Source organism: Lepisma saccharinum, chromosome 13 (genome assembly GCF_977018435.1).
Source record: "Lepisma saccharinum chromosome 13, izLepSacc3.1, whole genome shotgun sequence".
NCBI lineage: Eukaryota > Metazoa > Arthropoda > Insecta > Zygentoma > Lepismatidae > Lepisma > Lepisma saccharinum.
Window position 1 is genome coordinate 1,182,691 of NC_139241.1, and position 18,756 is coordinate 1,201,446.

Sequence of the window (18,756 nt, forward strand, 5' to 3'; positions counted from 1 at the left end):
TGTTTATTGGAAGTAAAATTAATTACCACTATACGCTATTTATATCACATATAGGCCTATGTAGGATTTTTCCATTTAGATGGCCGCTACGTGCCTGTTTCCTACCGTATGCAATTGGAATATTCTACTTCGTTTTCTAGCAAATTTCTTGTTATTAACACTCCCACATACAGTACATTATTCGTTAGTTATATTACCTCTGTGTGACTGAAGAATAAATTAGTCGTACTGGGTCAACGAAGTAACTAATAAGTTGTGTTTTATACAGCGTATATTGATACACTTGTATTTTGAATTATATCTTCTGCAAATATGCTGTATAAAAAAATTGCCGGAGTACTAATTGAGCCAAGTGCACATGGGAAATTAACAAATTATATGTAGTAGTTTTGAATCTGCTATACGGATTGCGAAGTCATGTTTGTGTGTAAATTAGTCCCTGTACCACAGAGAGTTGAAATAATGGGAGTAAGGTACAGATGACATTTGTGGGACGGAAGTTGAAATTCTTGTAATATATGTATGTGATTTTCGGGTGTTCCGGATACACACAACGTACGCCCCTGTTTCGTACCCATCGATACAATAATATAGTGAGATGGAATGAAGTTTTTCTATCACGACTGCAGAGGTTTACCCACATTTGGCATCCGGGTGATGTATGTTCCCATTTAGGAGGGTGTTACACAGACACGTACCTAGAAATAGGTTTTGGGGGGTGGGGTCCGAACCAAGTGTCTCAAAATAATAATAATGTTTAAACTTAAATAATTATCATTACACTACATTAATTAAAATAGTAGATATTAATTAAGATATTCAAATTAATAATATATTTTTTTTACGTGAATAGCTAAAAGGACGGTTTAAGAATAGTGATATAACAGCGCATATTCTATGTAGCTTACGTGCAGTTAAGGTCGGCAAATTTGTAAAATAAAAAAAATAAAAATAAAACTGACCCGGCAAGGAATTCAATGTTAAATAGATAAAGAATTGAATATTTTTTTAAATATATAAATATATAAAATTTCCAGTTGACGAAAATTAAAGTTGCTAGTGATAGATATTTTATGAATGTTACGTTATAAGTAGACGTCTGATTTTAGGTTTTTAACCTATTTTTTCCTTTACAGTTATGTAAGAAATAATAAGATATGGCAGCGTTTCGTTTAAAAAAACGCAACAACTGATGAAGTTTTATACGGCCTAAAAACCTACTTTGCTTTTTAGAACCTATTTTAGGATTATGTGCCTAAATCAAGCCCATTTTTAGGTTTTTATATATTGTCAAAGCTTGTACAGGATTTTTTATGTCACACAGAGGCATTTGCTTGGATTGGTCGCGAATAAATTCAATGAAGAATGTGTTTGAAACGTACTCTCTGTCGATTTCGCTTCCTCCAAGTCCATGGTGATTTTTAAAAGCTCTAAACAAAGCAAAATGTCTGGTGCCACTGTCACCTGTACACTCGCCTCATCAAGTACTACGTTACCCCCCCCCCCCTCCCGAACCGAGCCTCGGCTAAACAAAAAACCACGGTTAAGGTCTCAAGACAGCTGGAGCAACAGACACAGGTTCTTATCGAACTACTGTAAGGTGCATGTCCTTCAGGCGAACACTCCTGGATATCGAGAGCAAATTTGCTTTTCTTCTCTTTTTCCTTGCATTGGATGACGTCCTGTTATGGGGGTTATTCCTGAGTAAATAAAAAATAATCGATCAGACAATTCGATTATAGATGGCGGGGAAAGAACTTCCGGTTTGGCGAATTTTCCAATGTAAACAAGTGGAATACAGATCGTCACCGAGCTTATTTTCTTAGAAAATATCGGAAACAAAATGGATCACTGGGAATTTTTGAGTGATATAGAGAAACAAAGGTCTCGTAAAAAAGATTGGGGATTTCCCGGATCCTTTGGATGAAGATTTACGGAAAAATAGTACTATTTTCCAAGACAATGTTGATCTTCTACCAACAGTTTCGTGTTAAGACTTCTGAAGGTTGAAATAAAGCTATCATAAATTATAAACATTGAAATACTACAATTTTACAACACTAAAATGTACAATTTTCGACATTGTGTAGTCAAACACAGCCGCTATAATTTTATCATATGGCTTAGAGAGAGCGTCGTCAGAAATTTTTGTATGGTTTAAAGGCCAGTAATAATAGTAGAATAGTAGAAATAATAATATTAATAATAATTACAACTGTTATAAATGTTAATAAATAATTACTAAACTAATGAAATAAACAAATTTTATTCTAAATTTATTATTATTATTTATTTATTAATGTTATTCGAGTGCATATTCAGCACAACAGTTACCATACTTAAATACACAGTTATTGTATTTTATTATTAACTTTTGCAAGTGTCGTTCAAGAAAAGACTTTAGAAGTTAGTAAAAAAATTGCTACTAAAGTTTACATTACATTAAATTATAAAATTATAATTTTTGGAATTCTGGATGATTATAAACAGTTTCATTTTTATATATATATAGAAAACACATGTGCGAGACGTAAAATATTTTCGGGCCTCCCCCATGGCGAAGTGGTTACGTCTTCGCCTTGTAATCAAGGGGTCCCGGGTTTGATACCCGGTGGAGGCTCATAGTGGTTAGGATCCCACTTTCAACTGTAAGTCCAGTTCCAATTAGCCTTATTGTGCATAAAGTGGATTTAAAACACCAAATCAATCCATCAATCAACGTAAAATATTTTAATTTGAATTACTCCGGTGATGTAATGTCGACTATAGAGCCTATTCCTTCGTGTTTGTGTCCATTGCAAACAGTTGTATGTTGATAAAAAGCTGAATAATTCAGAAAACAAAACTGCAGAACTATGGAAAATAGTTAATCATATAATAGGTAAAAAAACGATCACGAATCAAGATATCATATTAGAAGCAGGTAATGTAATAGAGACAGATCCGCAAAAAATAGCTAATACTTTTAATAATTATTTTGTTTATGTAGCACTTAACCTGCAACGTAACATCAGCGTAACGGACACATACAAAGAAAAGTTAAATAACGTCAAAAGATCTTTCACGCATTCTTTTTATATGACCCCTACTACAGACGAAGAAATTTCCAACATAATTCGAAATATGAAAAACAAAAAGTCAACAGGGCTAGATTCAATGCCGATTAACGTGATCAAAGAGATTTGCACGTACATTAACGAGCCTTTGGCTAAATTAATTAACGAGTGCATGGAAAATGGTAGCTTTCCAGATTGTCTAAAAATATCAAAAGTAATACCCTTATATAAGAAAGGAAATAAAACAAAAATTGAAAACTATAGACCAATTTCCTTATTGTCAATTTTTTCAAAAATTTTCGAAAAATTAATTTATAATAGGATAATAAAGTATGCAGAAGATAAAAAGATACTCATAAAGCAACAAAATGGGTTTGTGAAATCGAAAACAACAAAAAATGCCATTTTTGATGTAATTGATAATATTCTTTCCGCCATAAACAAAACGTATTCTGTTGTTGGAATTTTTTGTGATTTATCAAAAGCGTTTGACTCTGTGAATCATCACATACTACTAGAGAAATTAAAATACTACGGAATCTGCGGTCTATCAAATAAATTAATAGAATCCTATTTATCGAATAGAAAACAGAGCGTTGCAATAAATAGCTTATCCAATAATGGGACGCAAACAACATATTACTCCGAATTGAAAGATGTGGTTATTGGAATCCCCCAAGGATCGATACTAGGACCCCTATTGTTTTTATTGTTCATAAATGACCTTCCAGCAAATGTTGAAACTGCCCAAGTTACTCTTTCCGCTGATGATACTACGGCTTTAGTAGATTCTGTTAACGATGTAACTTTAATTCAAAAAACGGAAGAAGCTCTTACTGAACTACAAAGCTGGTTTTCAGCAAACAAACTTTCTATGAACAACGAAAAAACTAATATAATAAAATTTGGTGTATCTTGAGCCAAAAACTCTTCTATTAAGCAAGATAATTTCACAGTAGGGCACGCCGTTATAACAGCTACTAACAATACAAAATTTCTTGGAATATTTATAGACGAGTGTCTAAACTGGAAAGTTCACATAGATCATTTATGCAAGAGGCTAAACACCGTATGTTACCAATTAAGAACCTTAAAAAATAGTTTCAATACAGTATGTATGCTAAATATCTATTTCTCAAACTTCGAAAGTATTTTGAGGTATGGTATCCAATTTTGGGGGAACTCGGCTCAATCGCAGAGGATTTTTAAAATTCAAAAAAGAGCATTGCGTATTTTGGCAAATGCACACAAAACTGATACCTGTAAACCTCTTTTAAAAAATTCCGTATATTAACACTTCCAAGTTTGTACATACTTGAAACACTTACTTTCATACACGAAACAAAATCGAACTATCCAAAGAACATATAGACACCCACAATTACAATACCAGACAAAAAGATAACTTCCACATTCCCAAAGTGCGGCTAACTGCATACCAAACGGGACCTTTTTACTCAGGCATCCAGTTATACAATATATTACCAAAAAGTTACAAAAATGTTGAAAGATCCACAATCTTTAAAAGTAAAGTGAAAAAATTGTTATTGGAATACACATTATATTCAGTTCAAGAATTTCAAGAATTAAATAACTTTATAAAATAAATGTAGATTGTATACACTATATAATATGTACTTTTACAGCACTAGTTCACTTCAAGAAATAATTTGTCAATGTATGTTTTACTATTATATTATGTTATATTATAAAAAAAATTCTGCCAAATTGATGTATAGATATATATTATGTGCGATGTCAACATGTTGTATTTTTGTAATGTACATGCACCAATGCCCCTCAGGGGTACTTTCGGTGTGAAAATTGCTCAATAAACTCAGTCTTTTCGCTTTACTGCCTGAATTCACAGATTTCTCCGTATCGGATCTGTCTGAAAATTATGCAAAGATACCCGAGAAAATATTTATTCCCAACCTCGTGTTGTAAAAAAAATGCCACACAATAATTGTCGCCTCTTCTTAAGAACCGGCCTTGCACCTTTGAACTCCATGTTATTCCATTCAAACCGGAAGTGAAGTTCCCGCCCGCGCCAAGGAAGCACAGAAATGTAAACATCCGGTGAATAGCTCCCATGAGTTGCAAGTCAATACACAATACGCTTGCTTTACTTGAGAGCGTGAGTGATACCAATGCCCGTGCCGTGATAGCTATGAAATTATCAGGTGTGTGAATGCGTCAGCGTGGTGTGTTGTGTGAAATTTCAGACTCACATGCCAAACTCTTAACCCACACTGCTGACATCCATGGAGGAGAGGTTAGCAGAGCACACTACGTCGCCAAGGACACGGGTTCGATTCCCGGCCACCTGGGAATGGGTGTTCTTTAAGAGTGACCCTTCATCAATTTCACCATATCGTCACTCATCTTCGTCGTTAGCCAATAGTGGCAGAAAAGCGACAAAAACAAACAAAAGCAATCAATCAATCAATCAGTCTTAATACCCTCCGACCCTTTTTTCATACGAGTCACTCCATGCGAAATCAACACAGCCCCCAACCTGACCATCTCCGATTTTCATGAAATTTGGGGAGTTGAAATTATGTATGGAACTATGAAAATTTTTAGTTTCGTTTGTCTTGTAATTGTTAAATTATTCAATGCCAAAGTTAGCAGAAATTGCCCTTTTTGAGCCCGCTTAGCTATACTAAATGCTGTAACTCCGCCACTAGTTCGCTTATGAAGCTCAAATAAAGCTTATTGTACAGGGAATTGAACAAGCTTTTCATTGATATATAACAAGCCTACCTGTGGATAAAATATAATTTTATCACGTGACCTTGACTTTTGACCTTGAATATCTCAAAACATGTCATCACCAAAGATCGTGGAAAAAAATATATTTGGTCCCTCATGCCATACTATAAAGCATATCAAAAAATCATTCTGGGACTGCAATGGGATCAGAAGATACAAAATAATATGTGTAACTATGTGACTGATAAAAGCCTCATTACATGAACTATGACGAGTCTCAGCAGTGGACAACTATACATGGGTTAGAAAAAAGAAACATGGAAATTTGTTATATCTAGGGAGCGGAAGTTGATGACCTAAAACAATATAGGTATATGACCTATAGAATGTCCTAAAAAAATGGGGGAAAATGACGTAAAAAATGCAAACAATGACCACTAAATTTGTTAGTTTCAGGTTAAAAATTGAAATGAAAAGAAAATTAAACAAAATGTAATCTTGCTTTTAAAAAAAGGCAGCAAATGATACCACATGCACATTCAATTAAAATATGCAACGAGGATTTCCAATGGAAACAACCGAATAATTTTAAAACAATGCAATGATATATATAGGCCTATGTTCACCTTGATGAAAAGACTCAAGAATATTACCAAAATGATGAAAATCGGCGAAAATGATCTAAAACCGGAAAATTGGCAAAATGCACTTTAAAATTATCTTTTTTGGGTTCTAGACGAAGTGTAATATTGTGTATATTTAATGGACATCGTGTCAGAAAAAAATGACATTTCATCAACTTCCGCTCCCTAGTTATATCTATTGAGATCTGTATATTATATAAAATATACATTATAGTATTAATTCCATAAACATTTACTGTAGTGATGACGTAATGCTAATCCCCGTAAATTCACAGGCTGAGGTGGAAATCTCCCAAACTTTACGGCCGAAAGTTGAAAATTTCCCAAACTTCACTGCCCAAAGTTGGAAATTTCCCTGACATTCATGGCCCAAAGTTGGAAATTTCCCCGACATTCATGGCCCAAAGTTGGAAATATCCGTGACATTCATGGCCCAAAGTTGGAAATATCCGTGACATTCATGGCCCAAAGTTGGAAATTTCCCTGACATTCATGGCCCAAAGTTTGAAATATCCCTGACATTCATGGCCAAAGTTGGAAATTTCCCTGACATTCATGGCCAAAGTTGGACATATATCTCAAATTCATGGCCAAAAGTTGGAAATATCCCTGACATTCATGGTCCAAAGTTGGAAATATCTCTGAAATTCATGACCCAAAGTTGGAAATATAACTGAAATTCATGACCCAAAGTTGGAAATCTGACAAATGCATGTCCCAAAGTTGGAAATCTGACAAATGCATGTCCCAAAGTTGGAAATCTGACAAATGCATGTCCCAAAGTTGGAAATCTGAAAAATTCATGTCCCAAAGTTGGAAATCTAACAAATTCATTGCCCAAAATGGCACCAGTGGCTTGTTGGCCTGCAAGGAGTTACTCAGGTGTATTACAGGGAAGCAGGGAAGTGAGGTTGACTTTTGGGTGCTTTCAGACAAGTTCACACATTACACCCCCACACTTCAAAGAATTCCTACAATCATCATGAATTTTAATTTGCAAAATAGGTAAGGAAAGTTAAAAGTAAAATAGAACTTCCTATTATGCCATATGGCCATGATATTGACCAAATTACAGGTTGTGACATTTATCCTTGTGAAGTTCCTACTATTGGGTGACTTGTCTGCTTGAGACTGCATGTGCATTGTTCTCTACCCAGGGTTCCCACGTAAACTCTAACTGCATTTTCCCTGAGTTTTCCAGAATCAGTACATTTTTTCCAGAGTACTCAATACCCAGTACAGTACTATTTTAAATAGATTTTACAATGGCCTACGGTGCATCTGTTTTATCAGTAATTTTACCGATCCGATATATTTTTAAACAATCTGTAATATAGTGCAATATTCTGCCATCTTGTTATTTATTTTATGATTAAGAACATGTAATTAATAAAACATTAAAATGTGTTACCATGTAATTAATGTTATAGTTTTGCAAAGTAAATGTCTAAATAGGTACTCTATGTGATCAAAAATATCCGGACACCAGTCAAAATGTGTGTTGCGCATAGTAGGCCACTCTGTGGTGCCGTCTACAGCGAGGTGAGGCAAGCAAGGGACCAGCCAGCATAATGCATGAGACAGAAGAGTGGGTCGGTCGAAGGAACTTACAGACTTCGAATGTGGTGACGTGATTGGGTGCCACAGGAGTAACAATTCAGTGCGCGAGATATCCACCCTCCTAAACATCCTGAAGTCCACTGTCGCCGATGTGATAGTAAAGTGGAATCGTAATGGGACGTGTACAACCGCAACACATTCTGGCCGAGCGCCCATGTTGGCAGACAGAGACCGCCGAGTGTTAAATAGAGTAGTACGAGAGAACCGGCAATCAGCGATCGCCACCATCACACAGGAATTCCAAACCAGTGCAGGATGTAATCCTAGCAGCATGACTGTGCGACGTGAGGTACGACGACTCGGTTACCATGGACGAGCGGCTGCCCATAAGCCCCACATCACCCAACGAAACGCGAAGAGCCGCCCATCACGGTGTAAGGAGAGGCGCAACTAGTCGTTAGAACAGTGGAAATCCGTGATGTGGAGTGATGAATCGCGTTATACCATGTGGCGATCCGATGGCCGTGTGTGGGTGTGGCGAATGCTTCATGAACGACATTTAGCATCCTGTGTTGTGCCGACAGTGAAATTCGGTGGAGGTGGGGTGACAGTGTGGACATGCTTTTCCTGGAAGGAGGTTGGTCCACTCGTTGCTTTGCACGGTACTGTCACGGCACATCATTACGTTGACATTTTACAAACGTTCATGCTGCCTACCATCGAAGAACAGTTAGCGGATGATGATTGCGTGTTTCAACAGGACAATGCGCCCGTCCACACTGAGGGTCGTGTGGGACAGTGGTTTCAAGAGAACAACGTCTCACTTATGGCCTGGCCTGCGCAACGCCACGATTCGAATCCCATTGAACATCTCTGGGATGTTTTGGAACGCCGACTTCTTGCCAGACCATGCCGACCAACATCCACTGCTCTTCTCATCTCGTCACTCCGCGAAGAATGGGCCGCCATTCCCCAAGATACCTTTCGCCACCTGATTGCTAGTATGTCTGCGAGAGTGGAGGCTGTGAACAAAGCCAAGGGTGGCCCCACACTGCATTGATTACCAGTGCATCCGATGGAGGATGCTTCGAACTTCACGCCCTAATTCCAGTGAGTGTCCGGATATTTTTGATCACATAGAGTAGTTCCTTTTCAAAGGTAAAACTCACCACAATCACCCGATTATGTACATTAATTAAGGAGGTGAATGAACCGTTCATCTAACATTCAAGGAGCACTTGCAATTTTACATCAGATCAGTAGGCATATTAGTAAATTTTGTGTATATATAGTACTTTATGAGTATCAGTCAATAACAAAACAAATTAAAGAATAAAAATCATATCTTTATGCACTTAATCAAGGAGTATGTTTTTTTTCGGGGAACTTTCACACTTTCTTCACAGGACACAAAATAGATTTCAAACACAGTCACAAACATTGGGAGGTGGTTCATCATGTGGTATTCAAAGTCATTGCTAATTGATCTACAAAAGTGATAGAACATTTTGTTCAAGTGTTGTACTATCCAGCATTTCAGATCCACCCGACGCTGTTAAAATTTTTAATGTATTTCGCCGATGGTAGATTCGGACCTTCCATACCGTTTGCGCTCACGCACACGGCAAAATCTACGCTCACCTATCCACCGCCGAATAATATATTGACCTCGCTCTCTTTTCGGCGTCAATCCTTCGCAGATTTCGAGCATATTCAAGATGCCATTTTATATTTATCCAAAATTCATTTTTGCGTCTTCACGATGCATTATAAATTGTATTTCCATCTCGTCGCCAAGCACATCTTAAAATCAGATTTCAACAACACCATCATGCCCATCGTTTTGGACACGACCAGTTACGAAAAATGTACGTGGACGCCGATGGTCAGGAATGCTAACCGATGGTTGCAGTATCCCCCGATCAACGCGCCGCTCGCATCTTGTTGCAAATCGATAGCATCGAATCAAATTTACGGATACACGCACACCACTTACAATCTCAAACATTTTTTCACACCCCAAAAAAATTTTCCCATCATCGTTTCGGTGACGACGCAAGACCTCTACGAATATTACGTTAAAAATTATAAAAAATACACCGCTCGAAATTTGAACCCCATTCCGCCGTCGCAGTTGAATGGTTTGATAGAGAAAGGTACCATCTACATTCTGCTGCCTTCGATCTACTTCATCACTTTGGTCAGCGTGCGCAGCCAAATTCGTCAATACGTTCTTCAGCAAAGTTTCGGTTTGCTGATAGGTGGCAAATTGATGGACATGAAACACATCCCCATCATAAACTTATCGTTCACGAGTCGATATCTCAACGGTAAAAATAACTATTTTCGTCGATTTACTTGAAAATTGTATTCACAGTATAGATTGAATTCTTGAGTTTTTTGTATTCGCACCCAAGAAATTCTATATAAAATAACATACCTGAAAATTGTATTCACAGTATAGATTGAATTCTTGAGTTTTTTTGTATTCGCACCCAAGAAATTCTATATAAAATAACATACCTGAAAATTGTATCGCTATTATATACTAGACACTTTTTGATTTCTGTGATTTTGGAGAAAGCATAATGGCATCCACCACCAGTTTCAATCGTAAAAATGATAAAACTGAATGTGTTACTTGTGGGAAGCTAATCTCAAGGAACAATTTATCGGTACACAGGGCAAGATGTAACGAAACAGGTTCGAGAATTAATCGTTCGTTACCTTCTAAGCCTTGTGCTCGATGCGGAAAGATGATCAGCATTACACATTTAAGTAAACACCTAAAATTTGCAAACCATCGACCGAACAAGGAACATTGAAAAGAAAAATCGATGATCCAGAAACGGAAGCTTCTACTTCCAAACAAGTAAAATTATCCGATGAACGCAAACCAATTAGATCTGCATTCAACCGTCATATTCAGGATTTCTCTTTTACTTCGGAACCAGGCTGCGACATTCTTAGTTTCTTGTGTGAAACAAAAACATCCGTGATAAATATTCTAAAAAATAAATTGGAAAATAATTCCATAAAAGTATACGTTGATCTATTTTCCGAATACGAAAAAGTCGATGGTACAACAAGAGTCTTTTATCATCGAACAAAAAACCAGGCTCTTCTTTTGGCGGACGTCAATAATTTGGACGAATTTTATTCCGATCTTTCAAATAAACTGGTTAAGAAACACGACGATTTCGAGGTTAAAGGGTCGGGATGGTCTCTGTGTGGTAGTCCTCACACGTTAACCGTTTACGTGAACCGATTCTCGCCTCTTCGCGCTTCCAGCTACGTTCCTCTTCCACCGAACATTCAACACAAGAGGGCTGTGTTAAATATACAGAACAGCGATAACAAGTGTTTCCTTTGGTGTGTGTTGGCGGAACTTCACCCGATTCATTGGTTAAATCATCCAGAACGGGTTTATCATTACAAGCAGCATGAACCTGAACTGGAAAATGCAATGACTGGCATCGAATACCCGGTGACCATTTCCGATATATCAAAATTCGAAACACGAGCACGAGATGCAGAAGGAAAACGCTTAATCATCAACGTGTATTCCTATACGTTGGATAAACATGTCGTGCATCCCGTCAGGATAAGCGATATCGACGATGACGATGGTCGTGTGATTAATCTTCTTCTAATTTCAAACGACAGTGTTCACCATTACTGTCTCATTCGTTCGCTATCACGTTTGGTCAGAAGTCAAACTATCAAGTATGCAAACAACATCGAAGTTTGCCCAAGGTGTTTGACCACGTTCAAGGATATAAAACAAGTCGATTATCGAAAATACACCGGACGTCAAATTGCTATCGAGAAACTTGCCGAACATAAAATTTATTGCGGCGACAACAGACCGGTTCGAATGTTGATGCCCGAAAAGAACGAAGTGGAAGAATTCAAAATGCACAAGGCATTGTTGGAACATCCGACCATCATCGTTGCTGATTTCGAGGCGTTCCTCAAACCACTCTCGTACTGCGATCCGGATCCCGAAGTATCTTCCACCACACCTTACCAGCTTCACGAACCAAACAGTTTCGGTTACGTTGTCGTGCGACGGGATAAAATAGATGAACCGTACGTATACCGAGGACCCGATGCAATCGAACGCTTCTTCGAAAAGATGATCGAGGAGGTTGGGAAAATTGGATGCATGCTGCAAACATCGAAACCGATGCTTCCGTTAACTGCTATCGAACTTCAAAATTACTATGACACTGTCAAGTGTCCTGTGTGCGATAACCACTTCACAGACGACAATCGTAAAGTGTTTCACCATTCGCATACGGACGGTCGCTTCATAAGCGGAATCTGTAATGCATGCAACCTCAAAATCCAAAAACCGAAATTCGTCCCCATATTCTTTCACAATGGTTCTAATTACGATTTTCATCCCTTAATTAGGAAATTCGGATACGACACTCAAAAAATAGATATTCTTGCTCAAAACGAAGAAAGATACATCTCTATAAGTAAGAAAGTTATGATTCACGAGACTAAAAATACCATCGAGATGAGGTTTCTGGATTCGTACAGATTTCTCTCTGCCAGCCTGGACGCTCTTGCCGGCAAACTTTTAGACGAACAATTCAAAATTACGAGAGCTAGTTTTCCCAACGTAGACATAGAACTCGTTAGACGTAAAGGGATTTATCCTTACGAATACGTTAGTGATAATTCTAAATTTAACGACGACGCTCTTCCACTTCCAAGAGAATTTTACAGCAGACTCAGAGAGAAAGGAATTACGGACGAAGAATACCAACACGCGCAACTCATGTGGGAGAAATTAGAATGTAGGACACTCGGAGACTACCACGACGCATACTTAAAATTAGCCGTGACGATACTCGCGGATGTTTTTCAAGCGTTCAGGAAAACGGCAACGAATATTTACAAATTAGATCCAGCGTATTTCTACAGCCTACCGGGATTAGCGTGGTCGGCAATGTTATTCCAGACAAAGGTCAAGCTGGAACTGATCTCGGACGTTGTTCGCGCCCGTCATCCAACAAGAAAACACCTTTCTTGTTTCGGCCGCTTGTTGTAGCATTTCCAGGAAGGTACTGGTGCTGTAGGTAGACTAATACACATAAATGAAACACTCAATTACATCAAACTGATGTATTCGTTGCAAAATCTACATTACTTGCAGCCAACCTGCAATACATCTCTGGTACAGCCTCGCTTCTCACTCACAGACTCTTCACTCTCTCACTTTCAGTAGGCACTAGTGTTCAGAGAATAAAATGGCGGCCATCTTGGCTCCAAAAGCACAAGGTACGGAACATACCGCCCACCTTGAAATTATTAATTTCAACACTTTACAAAGTACATACATAGAACACAGTTTTGATGAACAAATGTAAATTGAATACAATTTTCCCAAAATTTCCTACTGAAAATGACAACACAAAATTAAAAAGAAATTGAACAAACTAATGATTGCCTTTTATGCATAAATTTGAAAGTTTAAGTTCTTTCTTATTGGTGTTCAACTTCACTCACTGGTAAAAGGGACAGCTTCACTGCTGGTCTCTTGTAGGTTCCTTCACTGGTTCTCACTGTTGCTGCTCTAACCAATCCATCTTCACCTGGATGAACGTTGATTACTCTGCCAAGTTTCCACTGTTGAGGTGCAAGTAGATCATCTCTCACCACAACCAAGTCATCGGCCTGTAGATTCCGTTGCTCCCTTCTCCACTTAGGACGTTGTTGTAACTGAGAAAGATAATCCCTACACCATCTGCGCCAGAAATGCTGTGTCAGCCTTTGCACGAGCTGCCACTTCGACAGTCTGTTCATTTTTATTGTAGCAAAGTCCCTATCTGGAGTAGCTATCAATGCATCTCCTATTAAGAAATGGCCTGGAGTAAGTGCCTGCATGTCATTGGGATCACTGGATAGAGCAGTCAACGGTCTGGAATTCAAACATGCTTCTATTTGTGTTAATACCGTATACAATTCCTCAAAGGTAAGTAGGGCATTCCCCACAACTCTTTTGAGGTGGTATTTAACTGATTTGACACCACTCTCCCACAAGCCTCCTGCATGAGGATTACGAGGAACATTAAAATGCCACTGGATGCCTAAGCTGCTTAGAGCACTTGAAATAGTTTCATTGTGCTTTGGTTGTTTTGCCAATCTCATGAATTGCTTTAACTCTCTATTAGCACCAACAAACGTTGTTCCACAATCACTGTAAATATTACTGGGTTTTCCACGACGAGATACAAATCTCCGAAGTGCAGCCAAAAACGTCTCTGTAGTACCACTACTCACTATTTCTAAATGAACTGCTTTCGTTGCGAAACAAACAAATAAGGCAATATAACCCTTATACTGCTTACGAGAGCGTCCAACCATTTCCTTCAACAGAATGGGCCCTGCATAATCCACACCACAGTTTATAAATGGACGAGAAGGATTGATCCTAGATTCTGGTAAGCTACCCATTAATTGTTCCCCAGCTTGTGTGCAAAAGCGATGACAAGTTACACATTTCTTCACAATGTTACGCACTGTATCTCGGCCTCTCAGTATCCAGAATGTTCGTTGCAATGAGGACAACACTAACTGAGGACCAGCATGAAGATTAAGTAAATGTTCATTTTTAATTAATAAGTGAGTCAATTTGTGCTTTGCAGGTAGCAACATTGGATGTTTATGGTCCACTGTTATTCTTGCTTTGTGTAGCCTCCCTCCAACACGAATGACACCTGCCTCATCAACAAAAGGAGCCAAACACAATAACCTGCTTTTTGTTGGCAGAGGAATTTTAGCTTGTAAACAATGTAATTCTGCTGTGAATTCACTTTTCTGAGCTTGTTTTACAAGAGAGGTCGTTGCTGTCATAAGCTCTTTAGTTGTCAATGCTCCTTGTCTTCTCTGATTCACTGACTGACGAGTATTGAACACAAATCGTTGGATCCATGCCATTATTCTCTGCATTTTAATAAAGCTTGAATATCTACAGATCAGATCTTCTTCTACTGTACTGTACATAACTGTAATGGCAATCTTCTTCTCTTCTTTTGTAACTTCTTCCAAAATTTCGTTGCTTGTCTCATGATGATCAAACGTTGCCAATGAAGTTGCTTGTAAGAACTCTGGTCCCGCCCAGCATAACTCACACTGAGCTAAGGCTGATGCACTGATACCTCTTGTAGCAAGATCTGCAGGATTTGATTTTCCCATGATGTGAGACCATTGTTCACGACGAAGACTCTCCTGCACTTCTGCCACTCGATTTGCTACAAATGTTTTCCACCTGCTTGGTGTTGAGGATAACCAAGCAAGCACAATGGTAGAATCAGTCCACACACATGCATCTTCCAATTTGTAGGATAGTGCATTGGAGATTACTACGAGCAATCGTGTCAATAAAACTGCCGCTGATAGTTCTAGCCTTGGTAGAGACATTTGCTTGATTGGAGCCACCTTAGTCTTTGCTCCTACCAACCTCACTTCAACATGACCATCGACATAAACTGAGCGAAGGTACACTACCGCACAGTATGCTTGTTGTGATGCATCACAGAAACCCACTAATTGACAAGCAATAGCATTTGCAGATACAATAGCACGTTTGATTTGTAATTGTTGCAGTACAGGAAGTTCACTACAAAAATGTAGCCACAGTTCGCATGTTTCCACGGATAATGCCTCATCCCAGCCCAACTTTTCTTTCCACAATTCTTGAATAAGTATTTTTGCTTGTATGACTGTTGGGGCTAAGAAACCAAGAGGATCAAACAATTTTGCAATGTCAGATAACAATAGTCTTTTCGTCAATGTGTGACGTTTTGGTGGTAAAGTCACAAGAAAAGTGAAGTGGTCAGCACCAGGATGCCACCTTAGACCTAACGTTTTCACAAGTTCACTGCAATGGATATCTAAAGGCACATTAGTTTCTCTCAACTCTACAGGTACTGCTGTCAACACTTGTGGCTCACTCGAGGACCATTTACGTAACTCAAATCCACCCTTTGCTAGTAACTGTATCAATTGTGACTGCAATTCGATAGCTTCTTCCAAATTGCTGGCACCAGATACCAAATCGTCAACATAAAAATCATTTAATAACACTGGGGCTGCTAATGGAAATGCATTCATTTCATCAATAGCTAACTGCTGAAGACACTTTGTTGCAAGATAAGGTGCACTGGAAGTCCCATACGTCACCGTGAGTAGCCTATAGTCCCTTATCAATTCTTTAGGATTGTCGCGCCACACTATTCGCTGAAAGTCTGTATCTGATGGATGGATCAATATTTGTCTATACATTTTGGAAATGTCTGCACACAAAGGAATTTGATGCTTCCTGAACCTGAGTAACAATGGAAAGATATCACCTTGCAATTTTGGCCCAACTTGAAGCTTATCGTTGAGACTAATCCCTGTTGAAGTCACTGAACTGGCATCAAAAACTACACGAAGAGGTGTACTGGTGGAATTTGGATTGATTACAGCATGATGCGGTAAATAGAAACTATCACATGGGTTCTTTTTCACTTCACTTGCAGGAACAGGCTCCATATGTCCCAAGTCTAAATATTCATGCATGAATTCTGAGTAATTCTGATGAAAAACAGGAGACCTTGCAAACTTCCGTTCCATTTGCTGTAATCTCGCCACAGCTGTTTCACGAGAGTATCCTAAGGGAGGACTGTCTTCCTTGAATGGAAGGCTCACACTGAACTTATTGTTTTCTCGAACATGAGTCACCGAAAAGTGCTCTTCACATTGTATCTCCTCTACTGTCAGATGCATTTGCCTTGGGACCTCCTCTACCTCCCAGAACTGGCGAAGTGCACTATCAAGACTACAAGATGCATGAAATGATGCTACTGCCCTTACCTTGGGAAAGTCCACACTGCCACAAAGAATCCAACCAAGAACAGTACGTAGTGCAGTAGGTGTTCCCTTTGGCCCAACAATTTTGCCACTTTGCATAAGAAAAGGAAACAAATCTGCTCCAAGTAAAATGTCCACCGGTTCCATCACATAAAACCTTGGATCTGCCAACTTCAGTCCTTGAATATGTGTCCACTTCCTGAAGTCTGGTAAAGGTTCCCTGGGAATGTTTCCTGTTATTTTAGGAAGTACGATTGCCCTTGTGGTGAATGTTTTCCTTCTGCTACTGGGTTGGAATTGTAGATTCACTACTGCACTGCCTACACCTACGCCTGTTGCTGTAATTCCATTCACAGTGATGTCTGCCTTATGCTGACGTAAACCTAACGTTTGCACACAGCGTGATGTCACAAAAGAAGTCTCGGAGGCACAGTCTAGGAGCGCACGAACTGGTTGATAAACACCATCTCTTCCCTGCACATAAACAACTGCAGTGGATAGCAACACTGGCTTTAGTCCCTTGTCTCCTTCTCCAGCCACATGAGAAGAAACTTCTTGGGGGGAAGTTGTTGTTTCACTAGAGTCACTCTGCTTATAATAGTGTAGCAACGTATGATGCTTTTTATTGCAAACTCGGCACGCCCGTGAGTCGCATACCGATGCCCTATGATGACTTTGAATGCAATTATAACACAAACCCTTTTCTTTAACAAATCTCATTCTGTCCATCACCGAAAGGCTTTTGAAGTCTTTGCACTTGTATAGCGCATGATGCAGTTTACATTTTTCACAGGTATCATCCGACACTGCATGATACACACCCTTGAACTGGGAGCTATTGTGAGTCGACTGCTTCAGTCTCTGAGCACTGAGATTTGTAGCTGATAATGCACGAGAACGCTGATCAAGAAAGTCACTCAACTCCTGAAACGTAGGCAACTCGGTTGTCTTTAATGAAAGTTCCCATTGTTGTCTAGTATCACTGTCCATTTTTTCTGTCACATGAAATACTAGGATAGGATCCCAATGTTCTATGGGAATGTCCATCACTTTCAACACGCGAACACACTCAGTAGTTGTGTCTAGCAGGCTACGTAAGGCTGCTGCATTTTCACGTTGCACTTTGGGTTGCGCGACTAAACGCTTGATTGTGTCCATAACAATTTCCCGTTTGTTTTGATAACGCGAATTTAGAATGTTCCACGCCTCTGCATAGTTATCATCAGTCACCGACATGGACTGGATAAGCAATGCAGGTTGCCCCTTTAACGAAGCTTTCAAATACTGTAGCTTTTGCGCACAGGATAACTGTTTGTTTTTGTCCACCGACGCGATAAACAAATCACGGAAAGAAAGCCACTCTTGTAATTGTCCCGTGAACACAGGCAGCGTGAGCTTCGGGAGACGCACTTCACTTGTTCGTGCTTCTGTCGATGACGTCACCGTAGCTTGAGTCTGTGGCTGCTGTAACGAACAAAGCCTGCACATGGTTGCATCCAAACGGTCTTGAATACAACCGATTTCACTGTCATAACTCTCAAAAGTTGCATCATCACACGCACTAGCCAGGTCTAATAATAACTGTTTACAATCGTCCGTTAATTGTTTGGCTTTGTTTACCGCTAACGCGATTGTCACATCGTCCAGTAAACCCGCGTTCACTTTATTCTCAAGGCGAGTAACTTCTCGCTTGAGCACAGTCTTTGCTGCCGATATGGCTTCCATGTTTATTCAGTCGCGCACGGATTGTTGTTGTCCAAACTACAATGCACGCACGAAACACTTCCTGGCACTACAAAAGGTGCACTGAAACTGGTTACACGTAGCAAACAGTATGTCAATGTATTTATTCACAGTTCACGAATGCACGCTAGCACAAAAGTTCAACACAACACAACGAATGCTGATCG

General features: G+C 39.1%; 2 protein-coding genes across 2 annotated transcripts in view; one reads left to right on the forward strand and one right to left on the reverse strand.

Annotated features, from left to right (window-relative positions):
- LOC145997132 (putative aarF domain-containing protein kinase 2) overlaps positions 1 to 18,756 on the forward strand; it is a 292,541-nt gene that overhangs the window by 77,565 nt on the left and 196,220 nt on the right. The window lies entirely within an intron of this gene.
- LOC145997113 (uncharacterized) lies at positions 13,475 to 18,571 on the reverse strand. The gene has a single exon (XM_083133739.1). The coding sequence runs from the start codon at positions 18,569 to 18,571 to the stop codon at positions 13,475 to 13,477; it is 5,097 nt and encodes a 1,698-aa protein (XP_082989865.1).

Bases quoted from the DNA above. Each gene is read 5' to 3' on its own strand.
- LOC145997113 (XM_083133739.1), bottom strand. From the start codon at position 18,571: ATGGAAGCCATATCGGCAGCAAAGACTGTGCTCAAGCGAGAAGTTACT.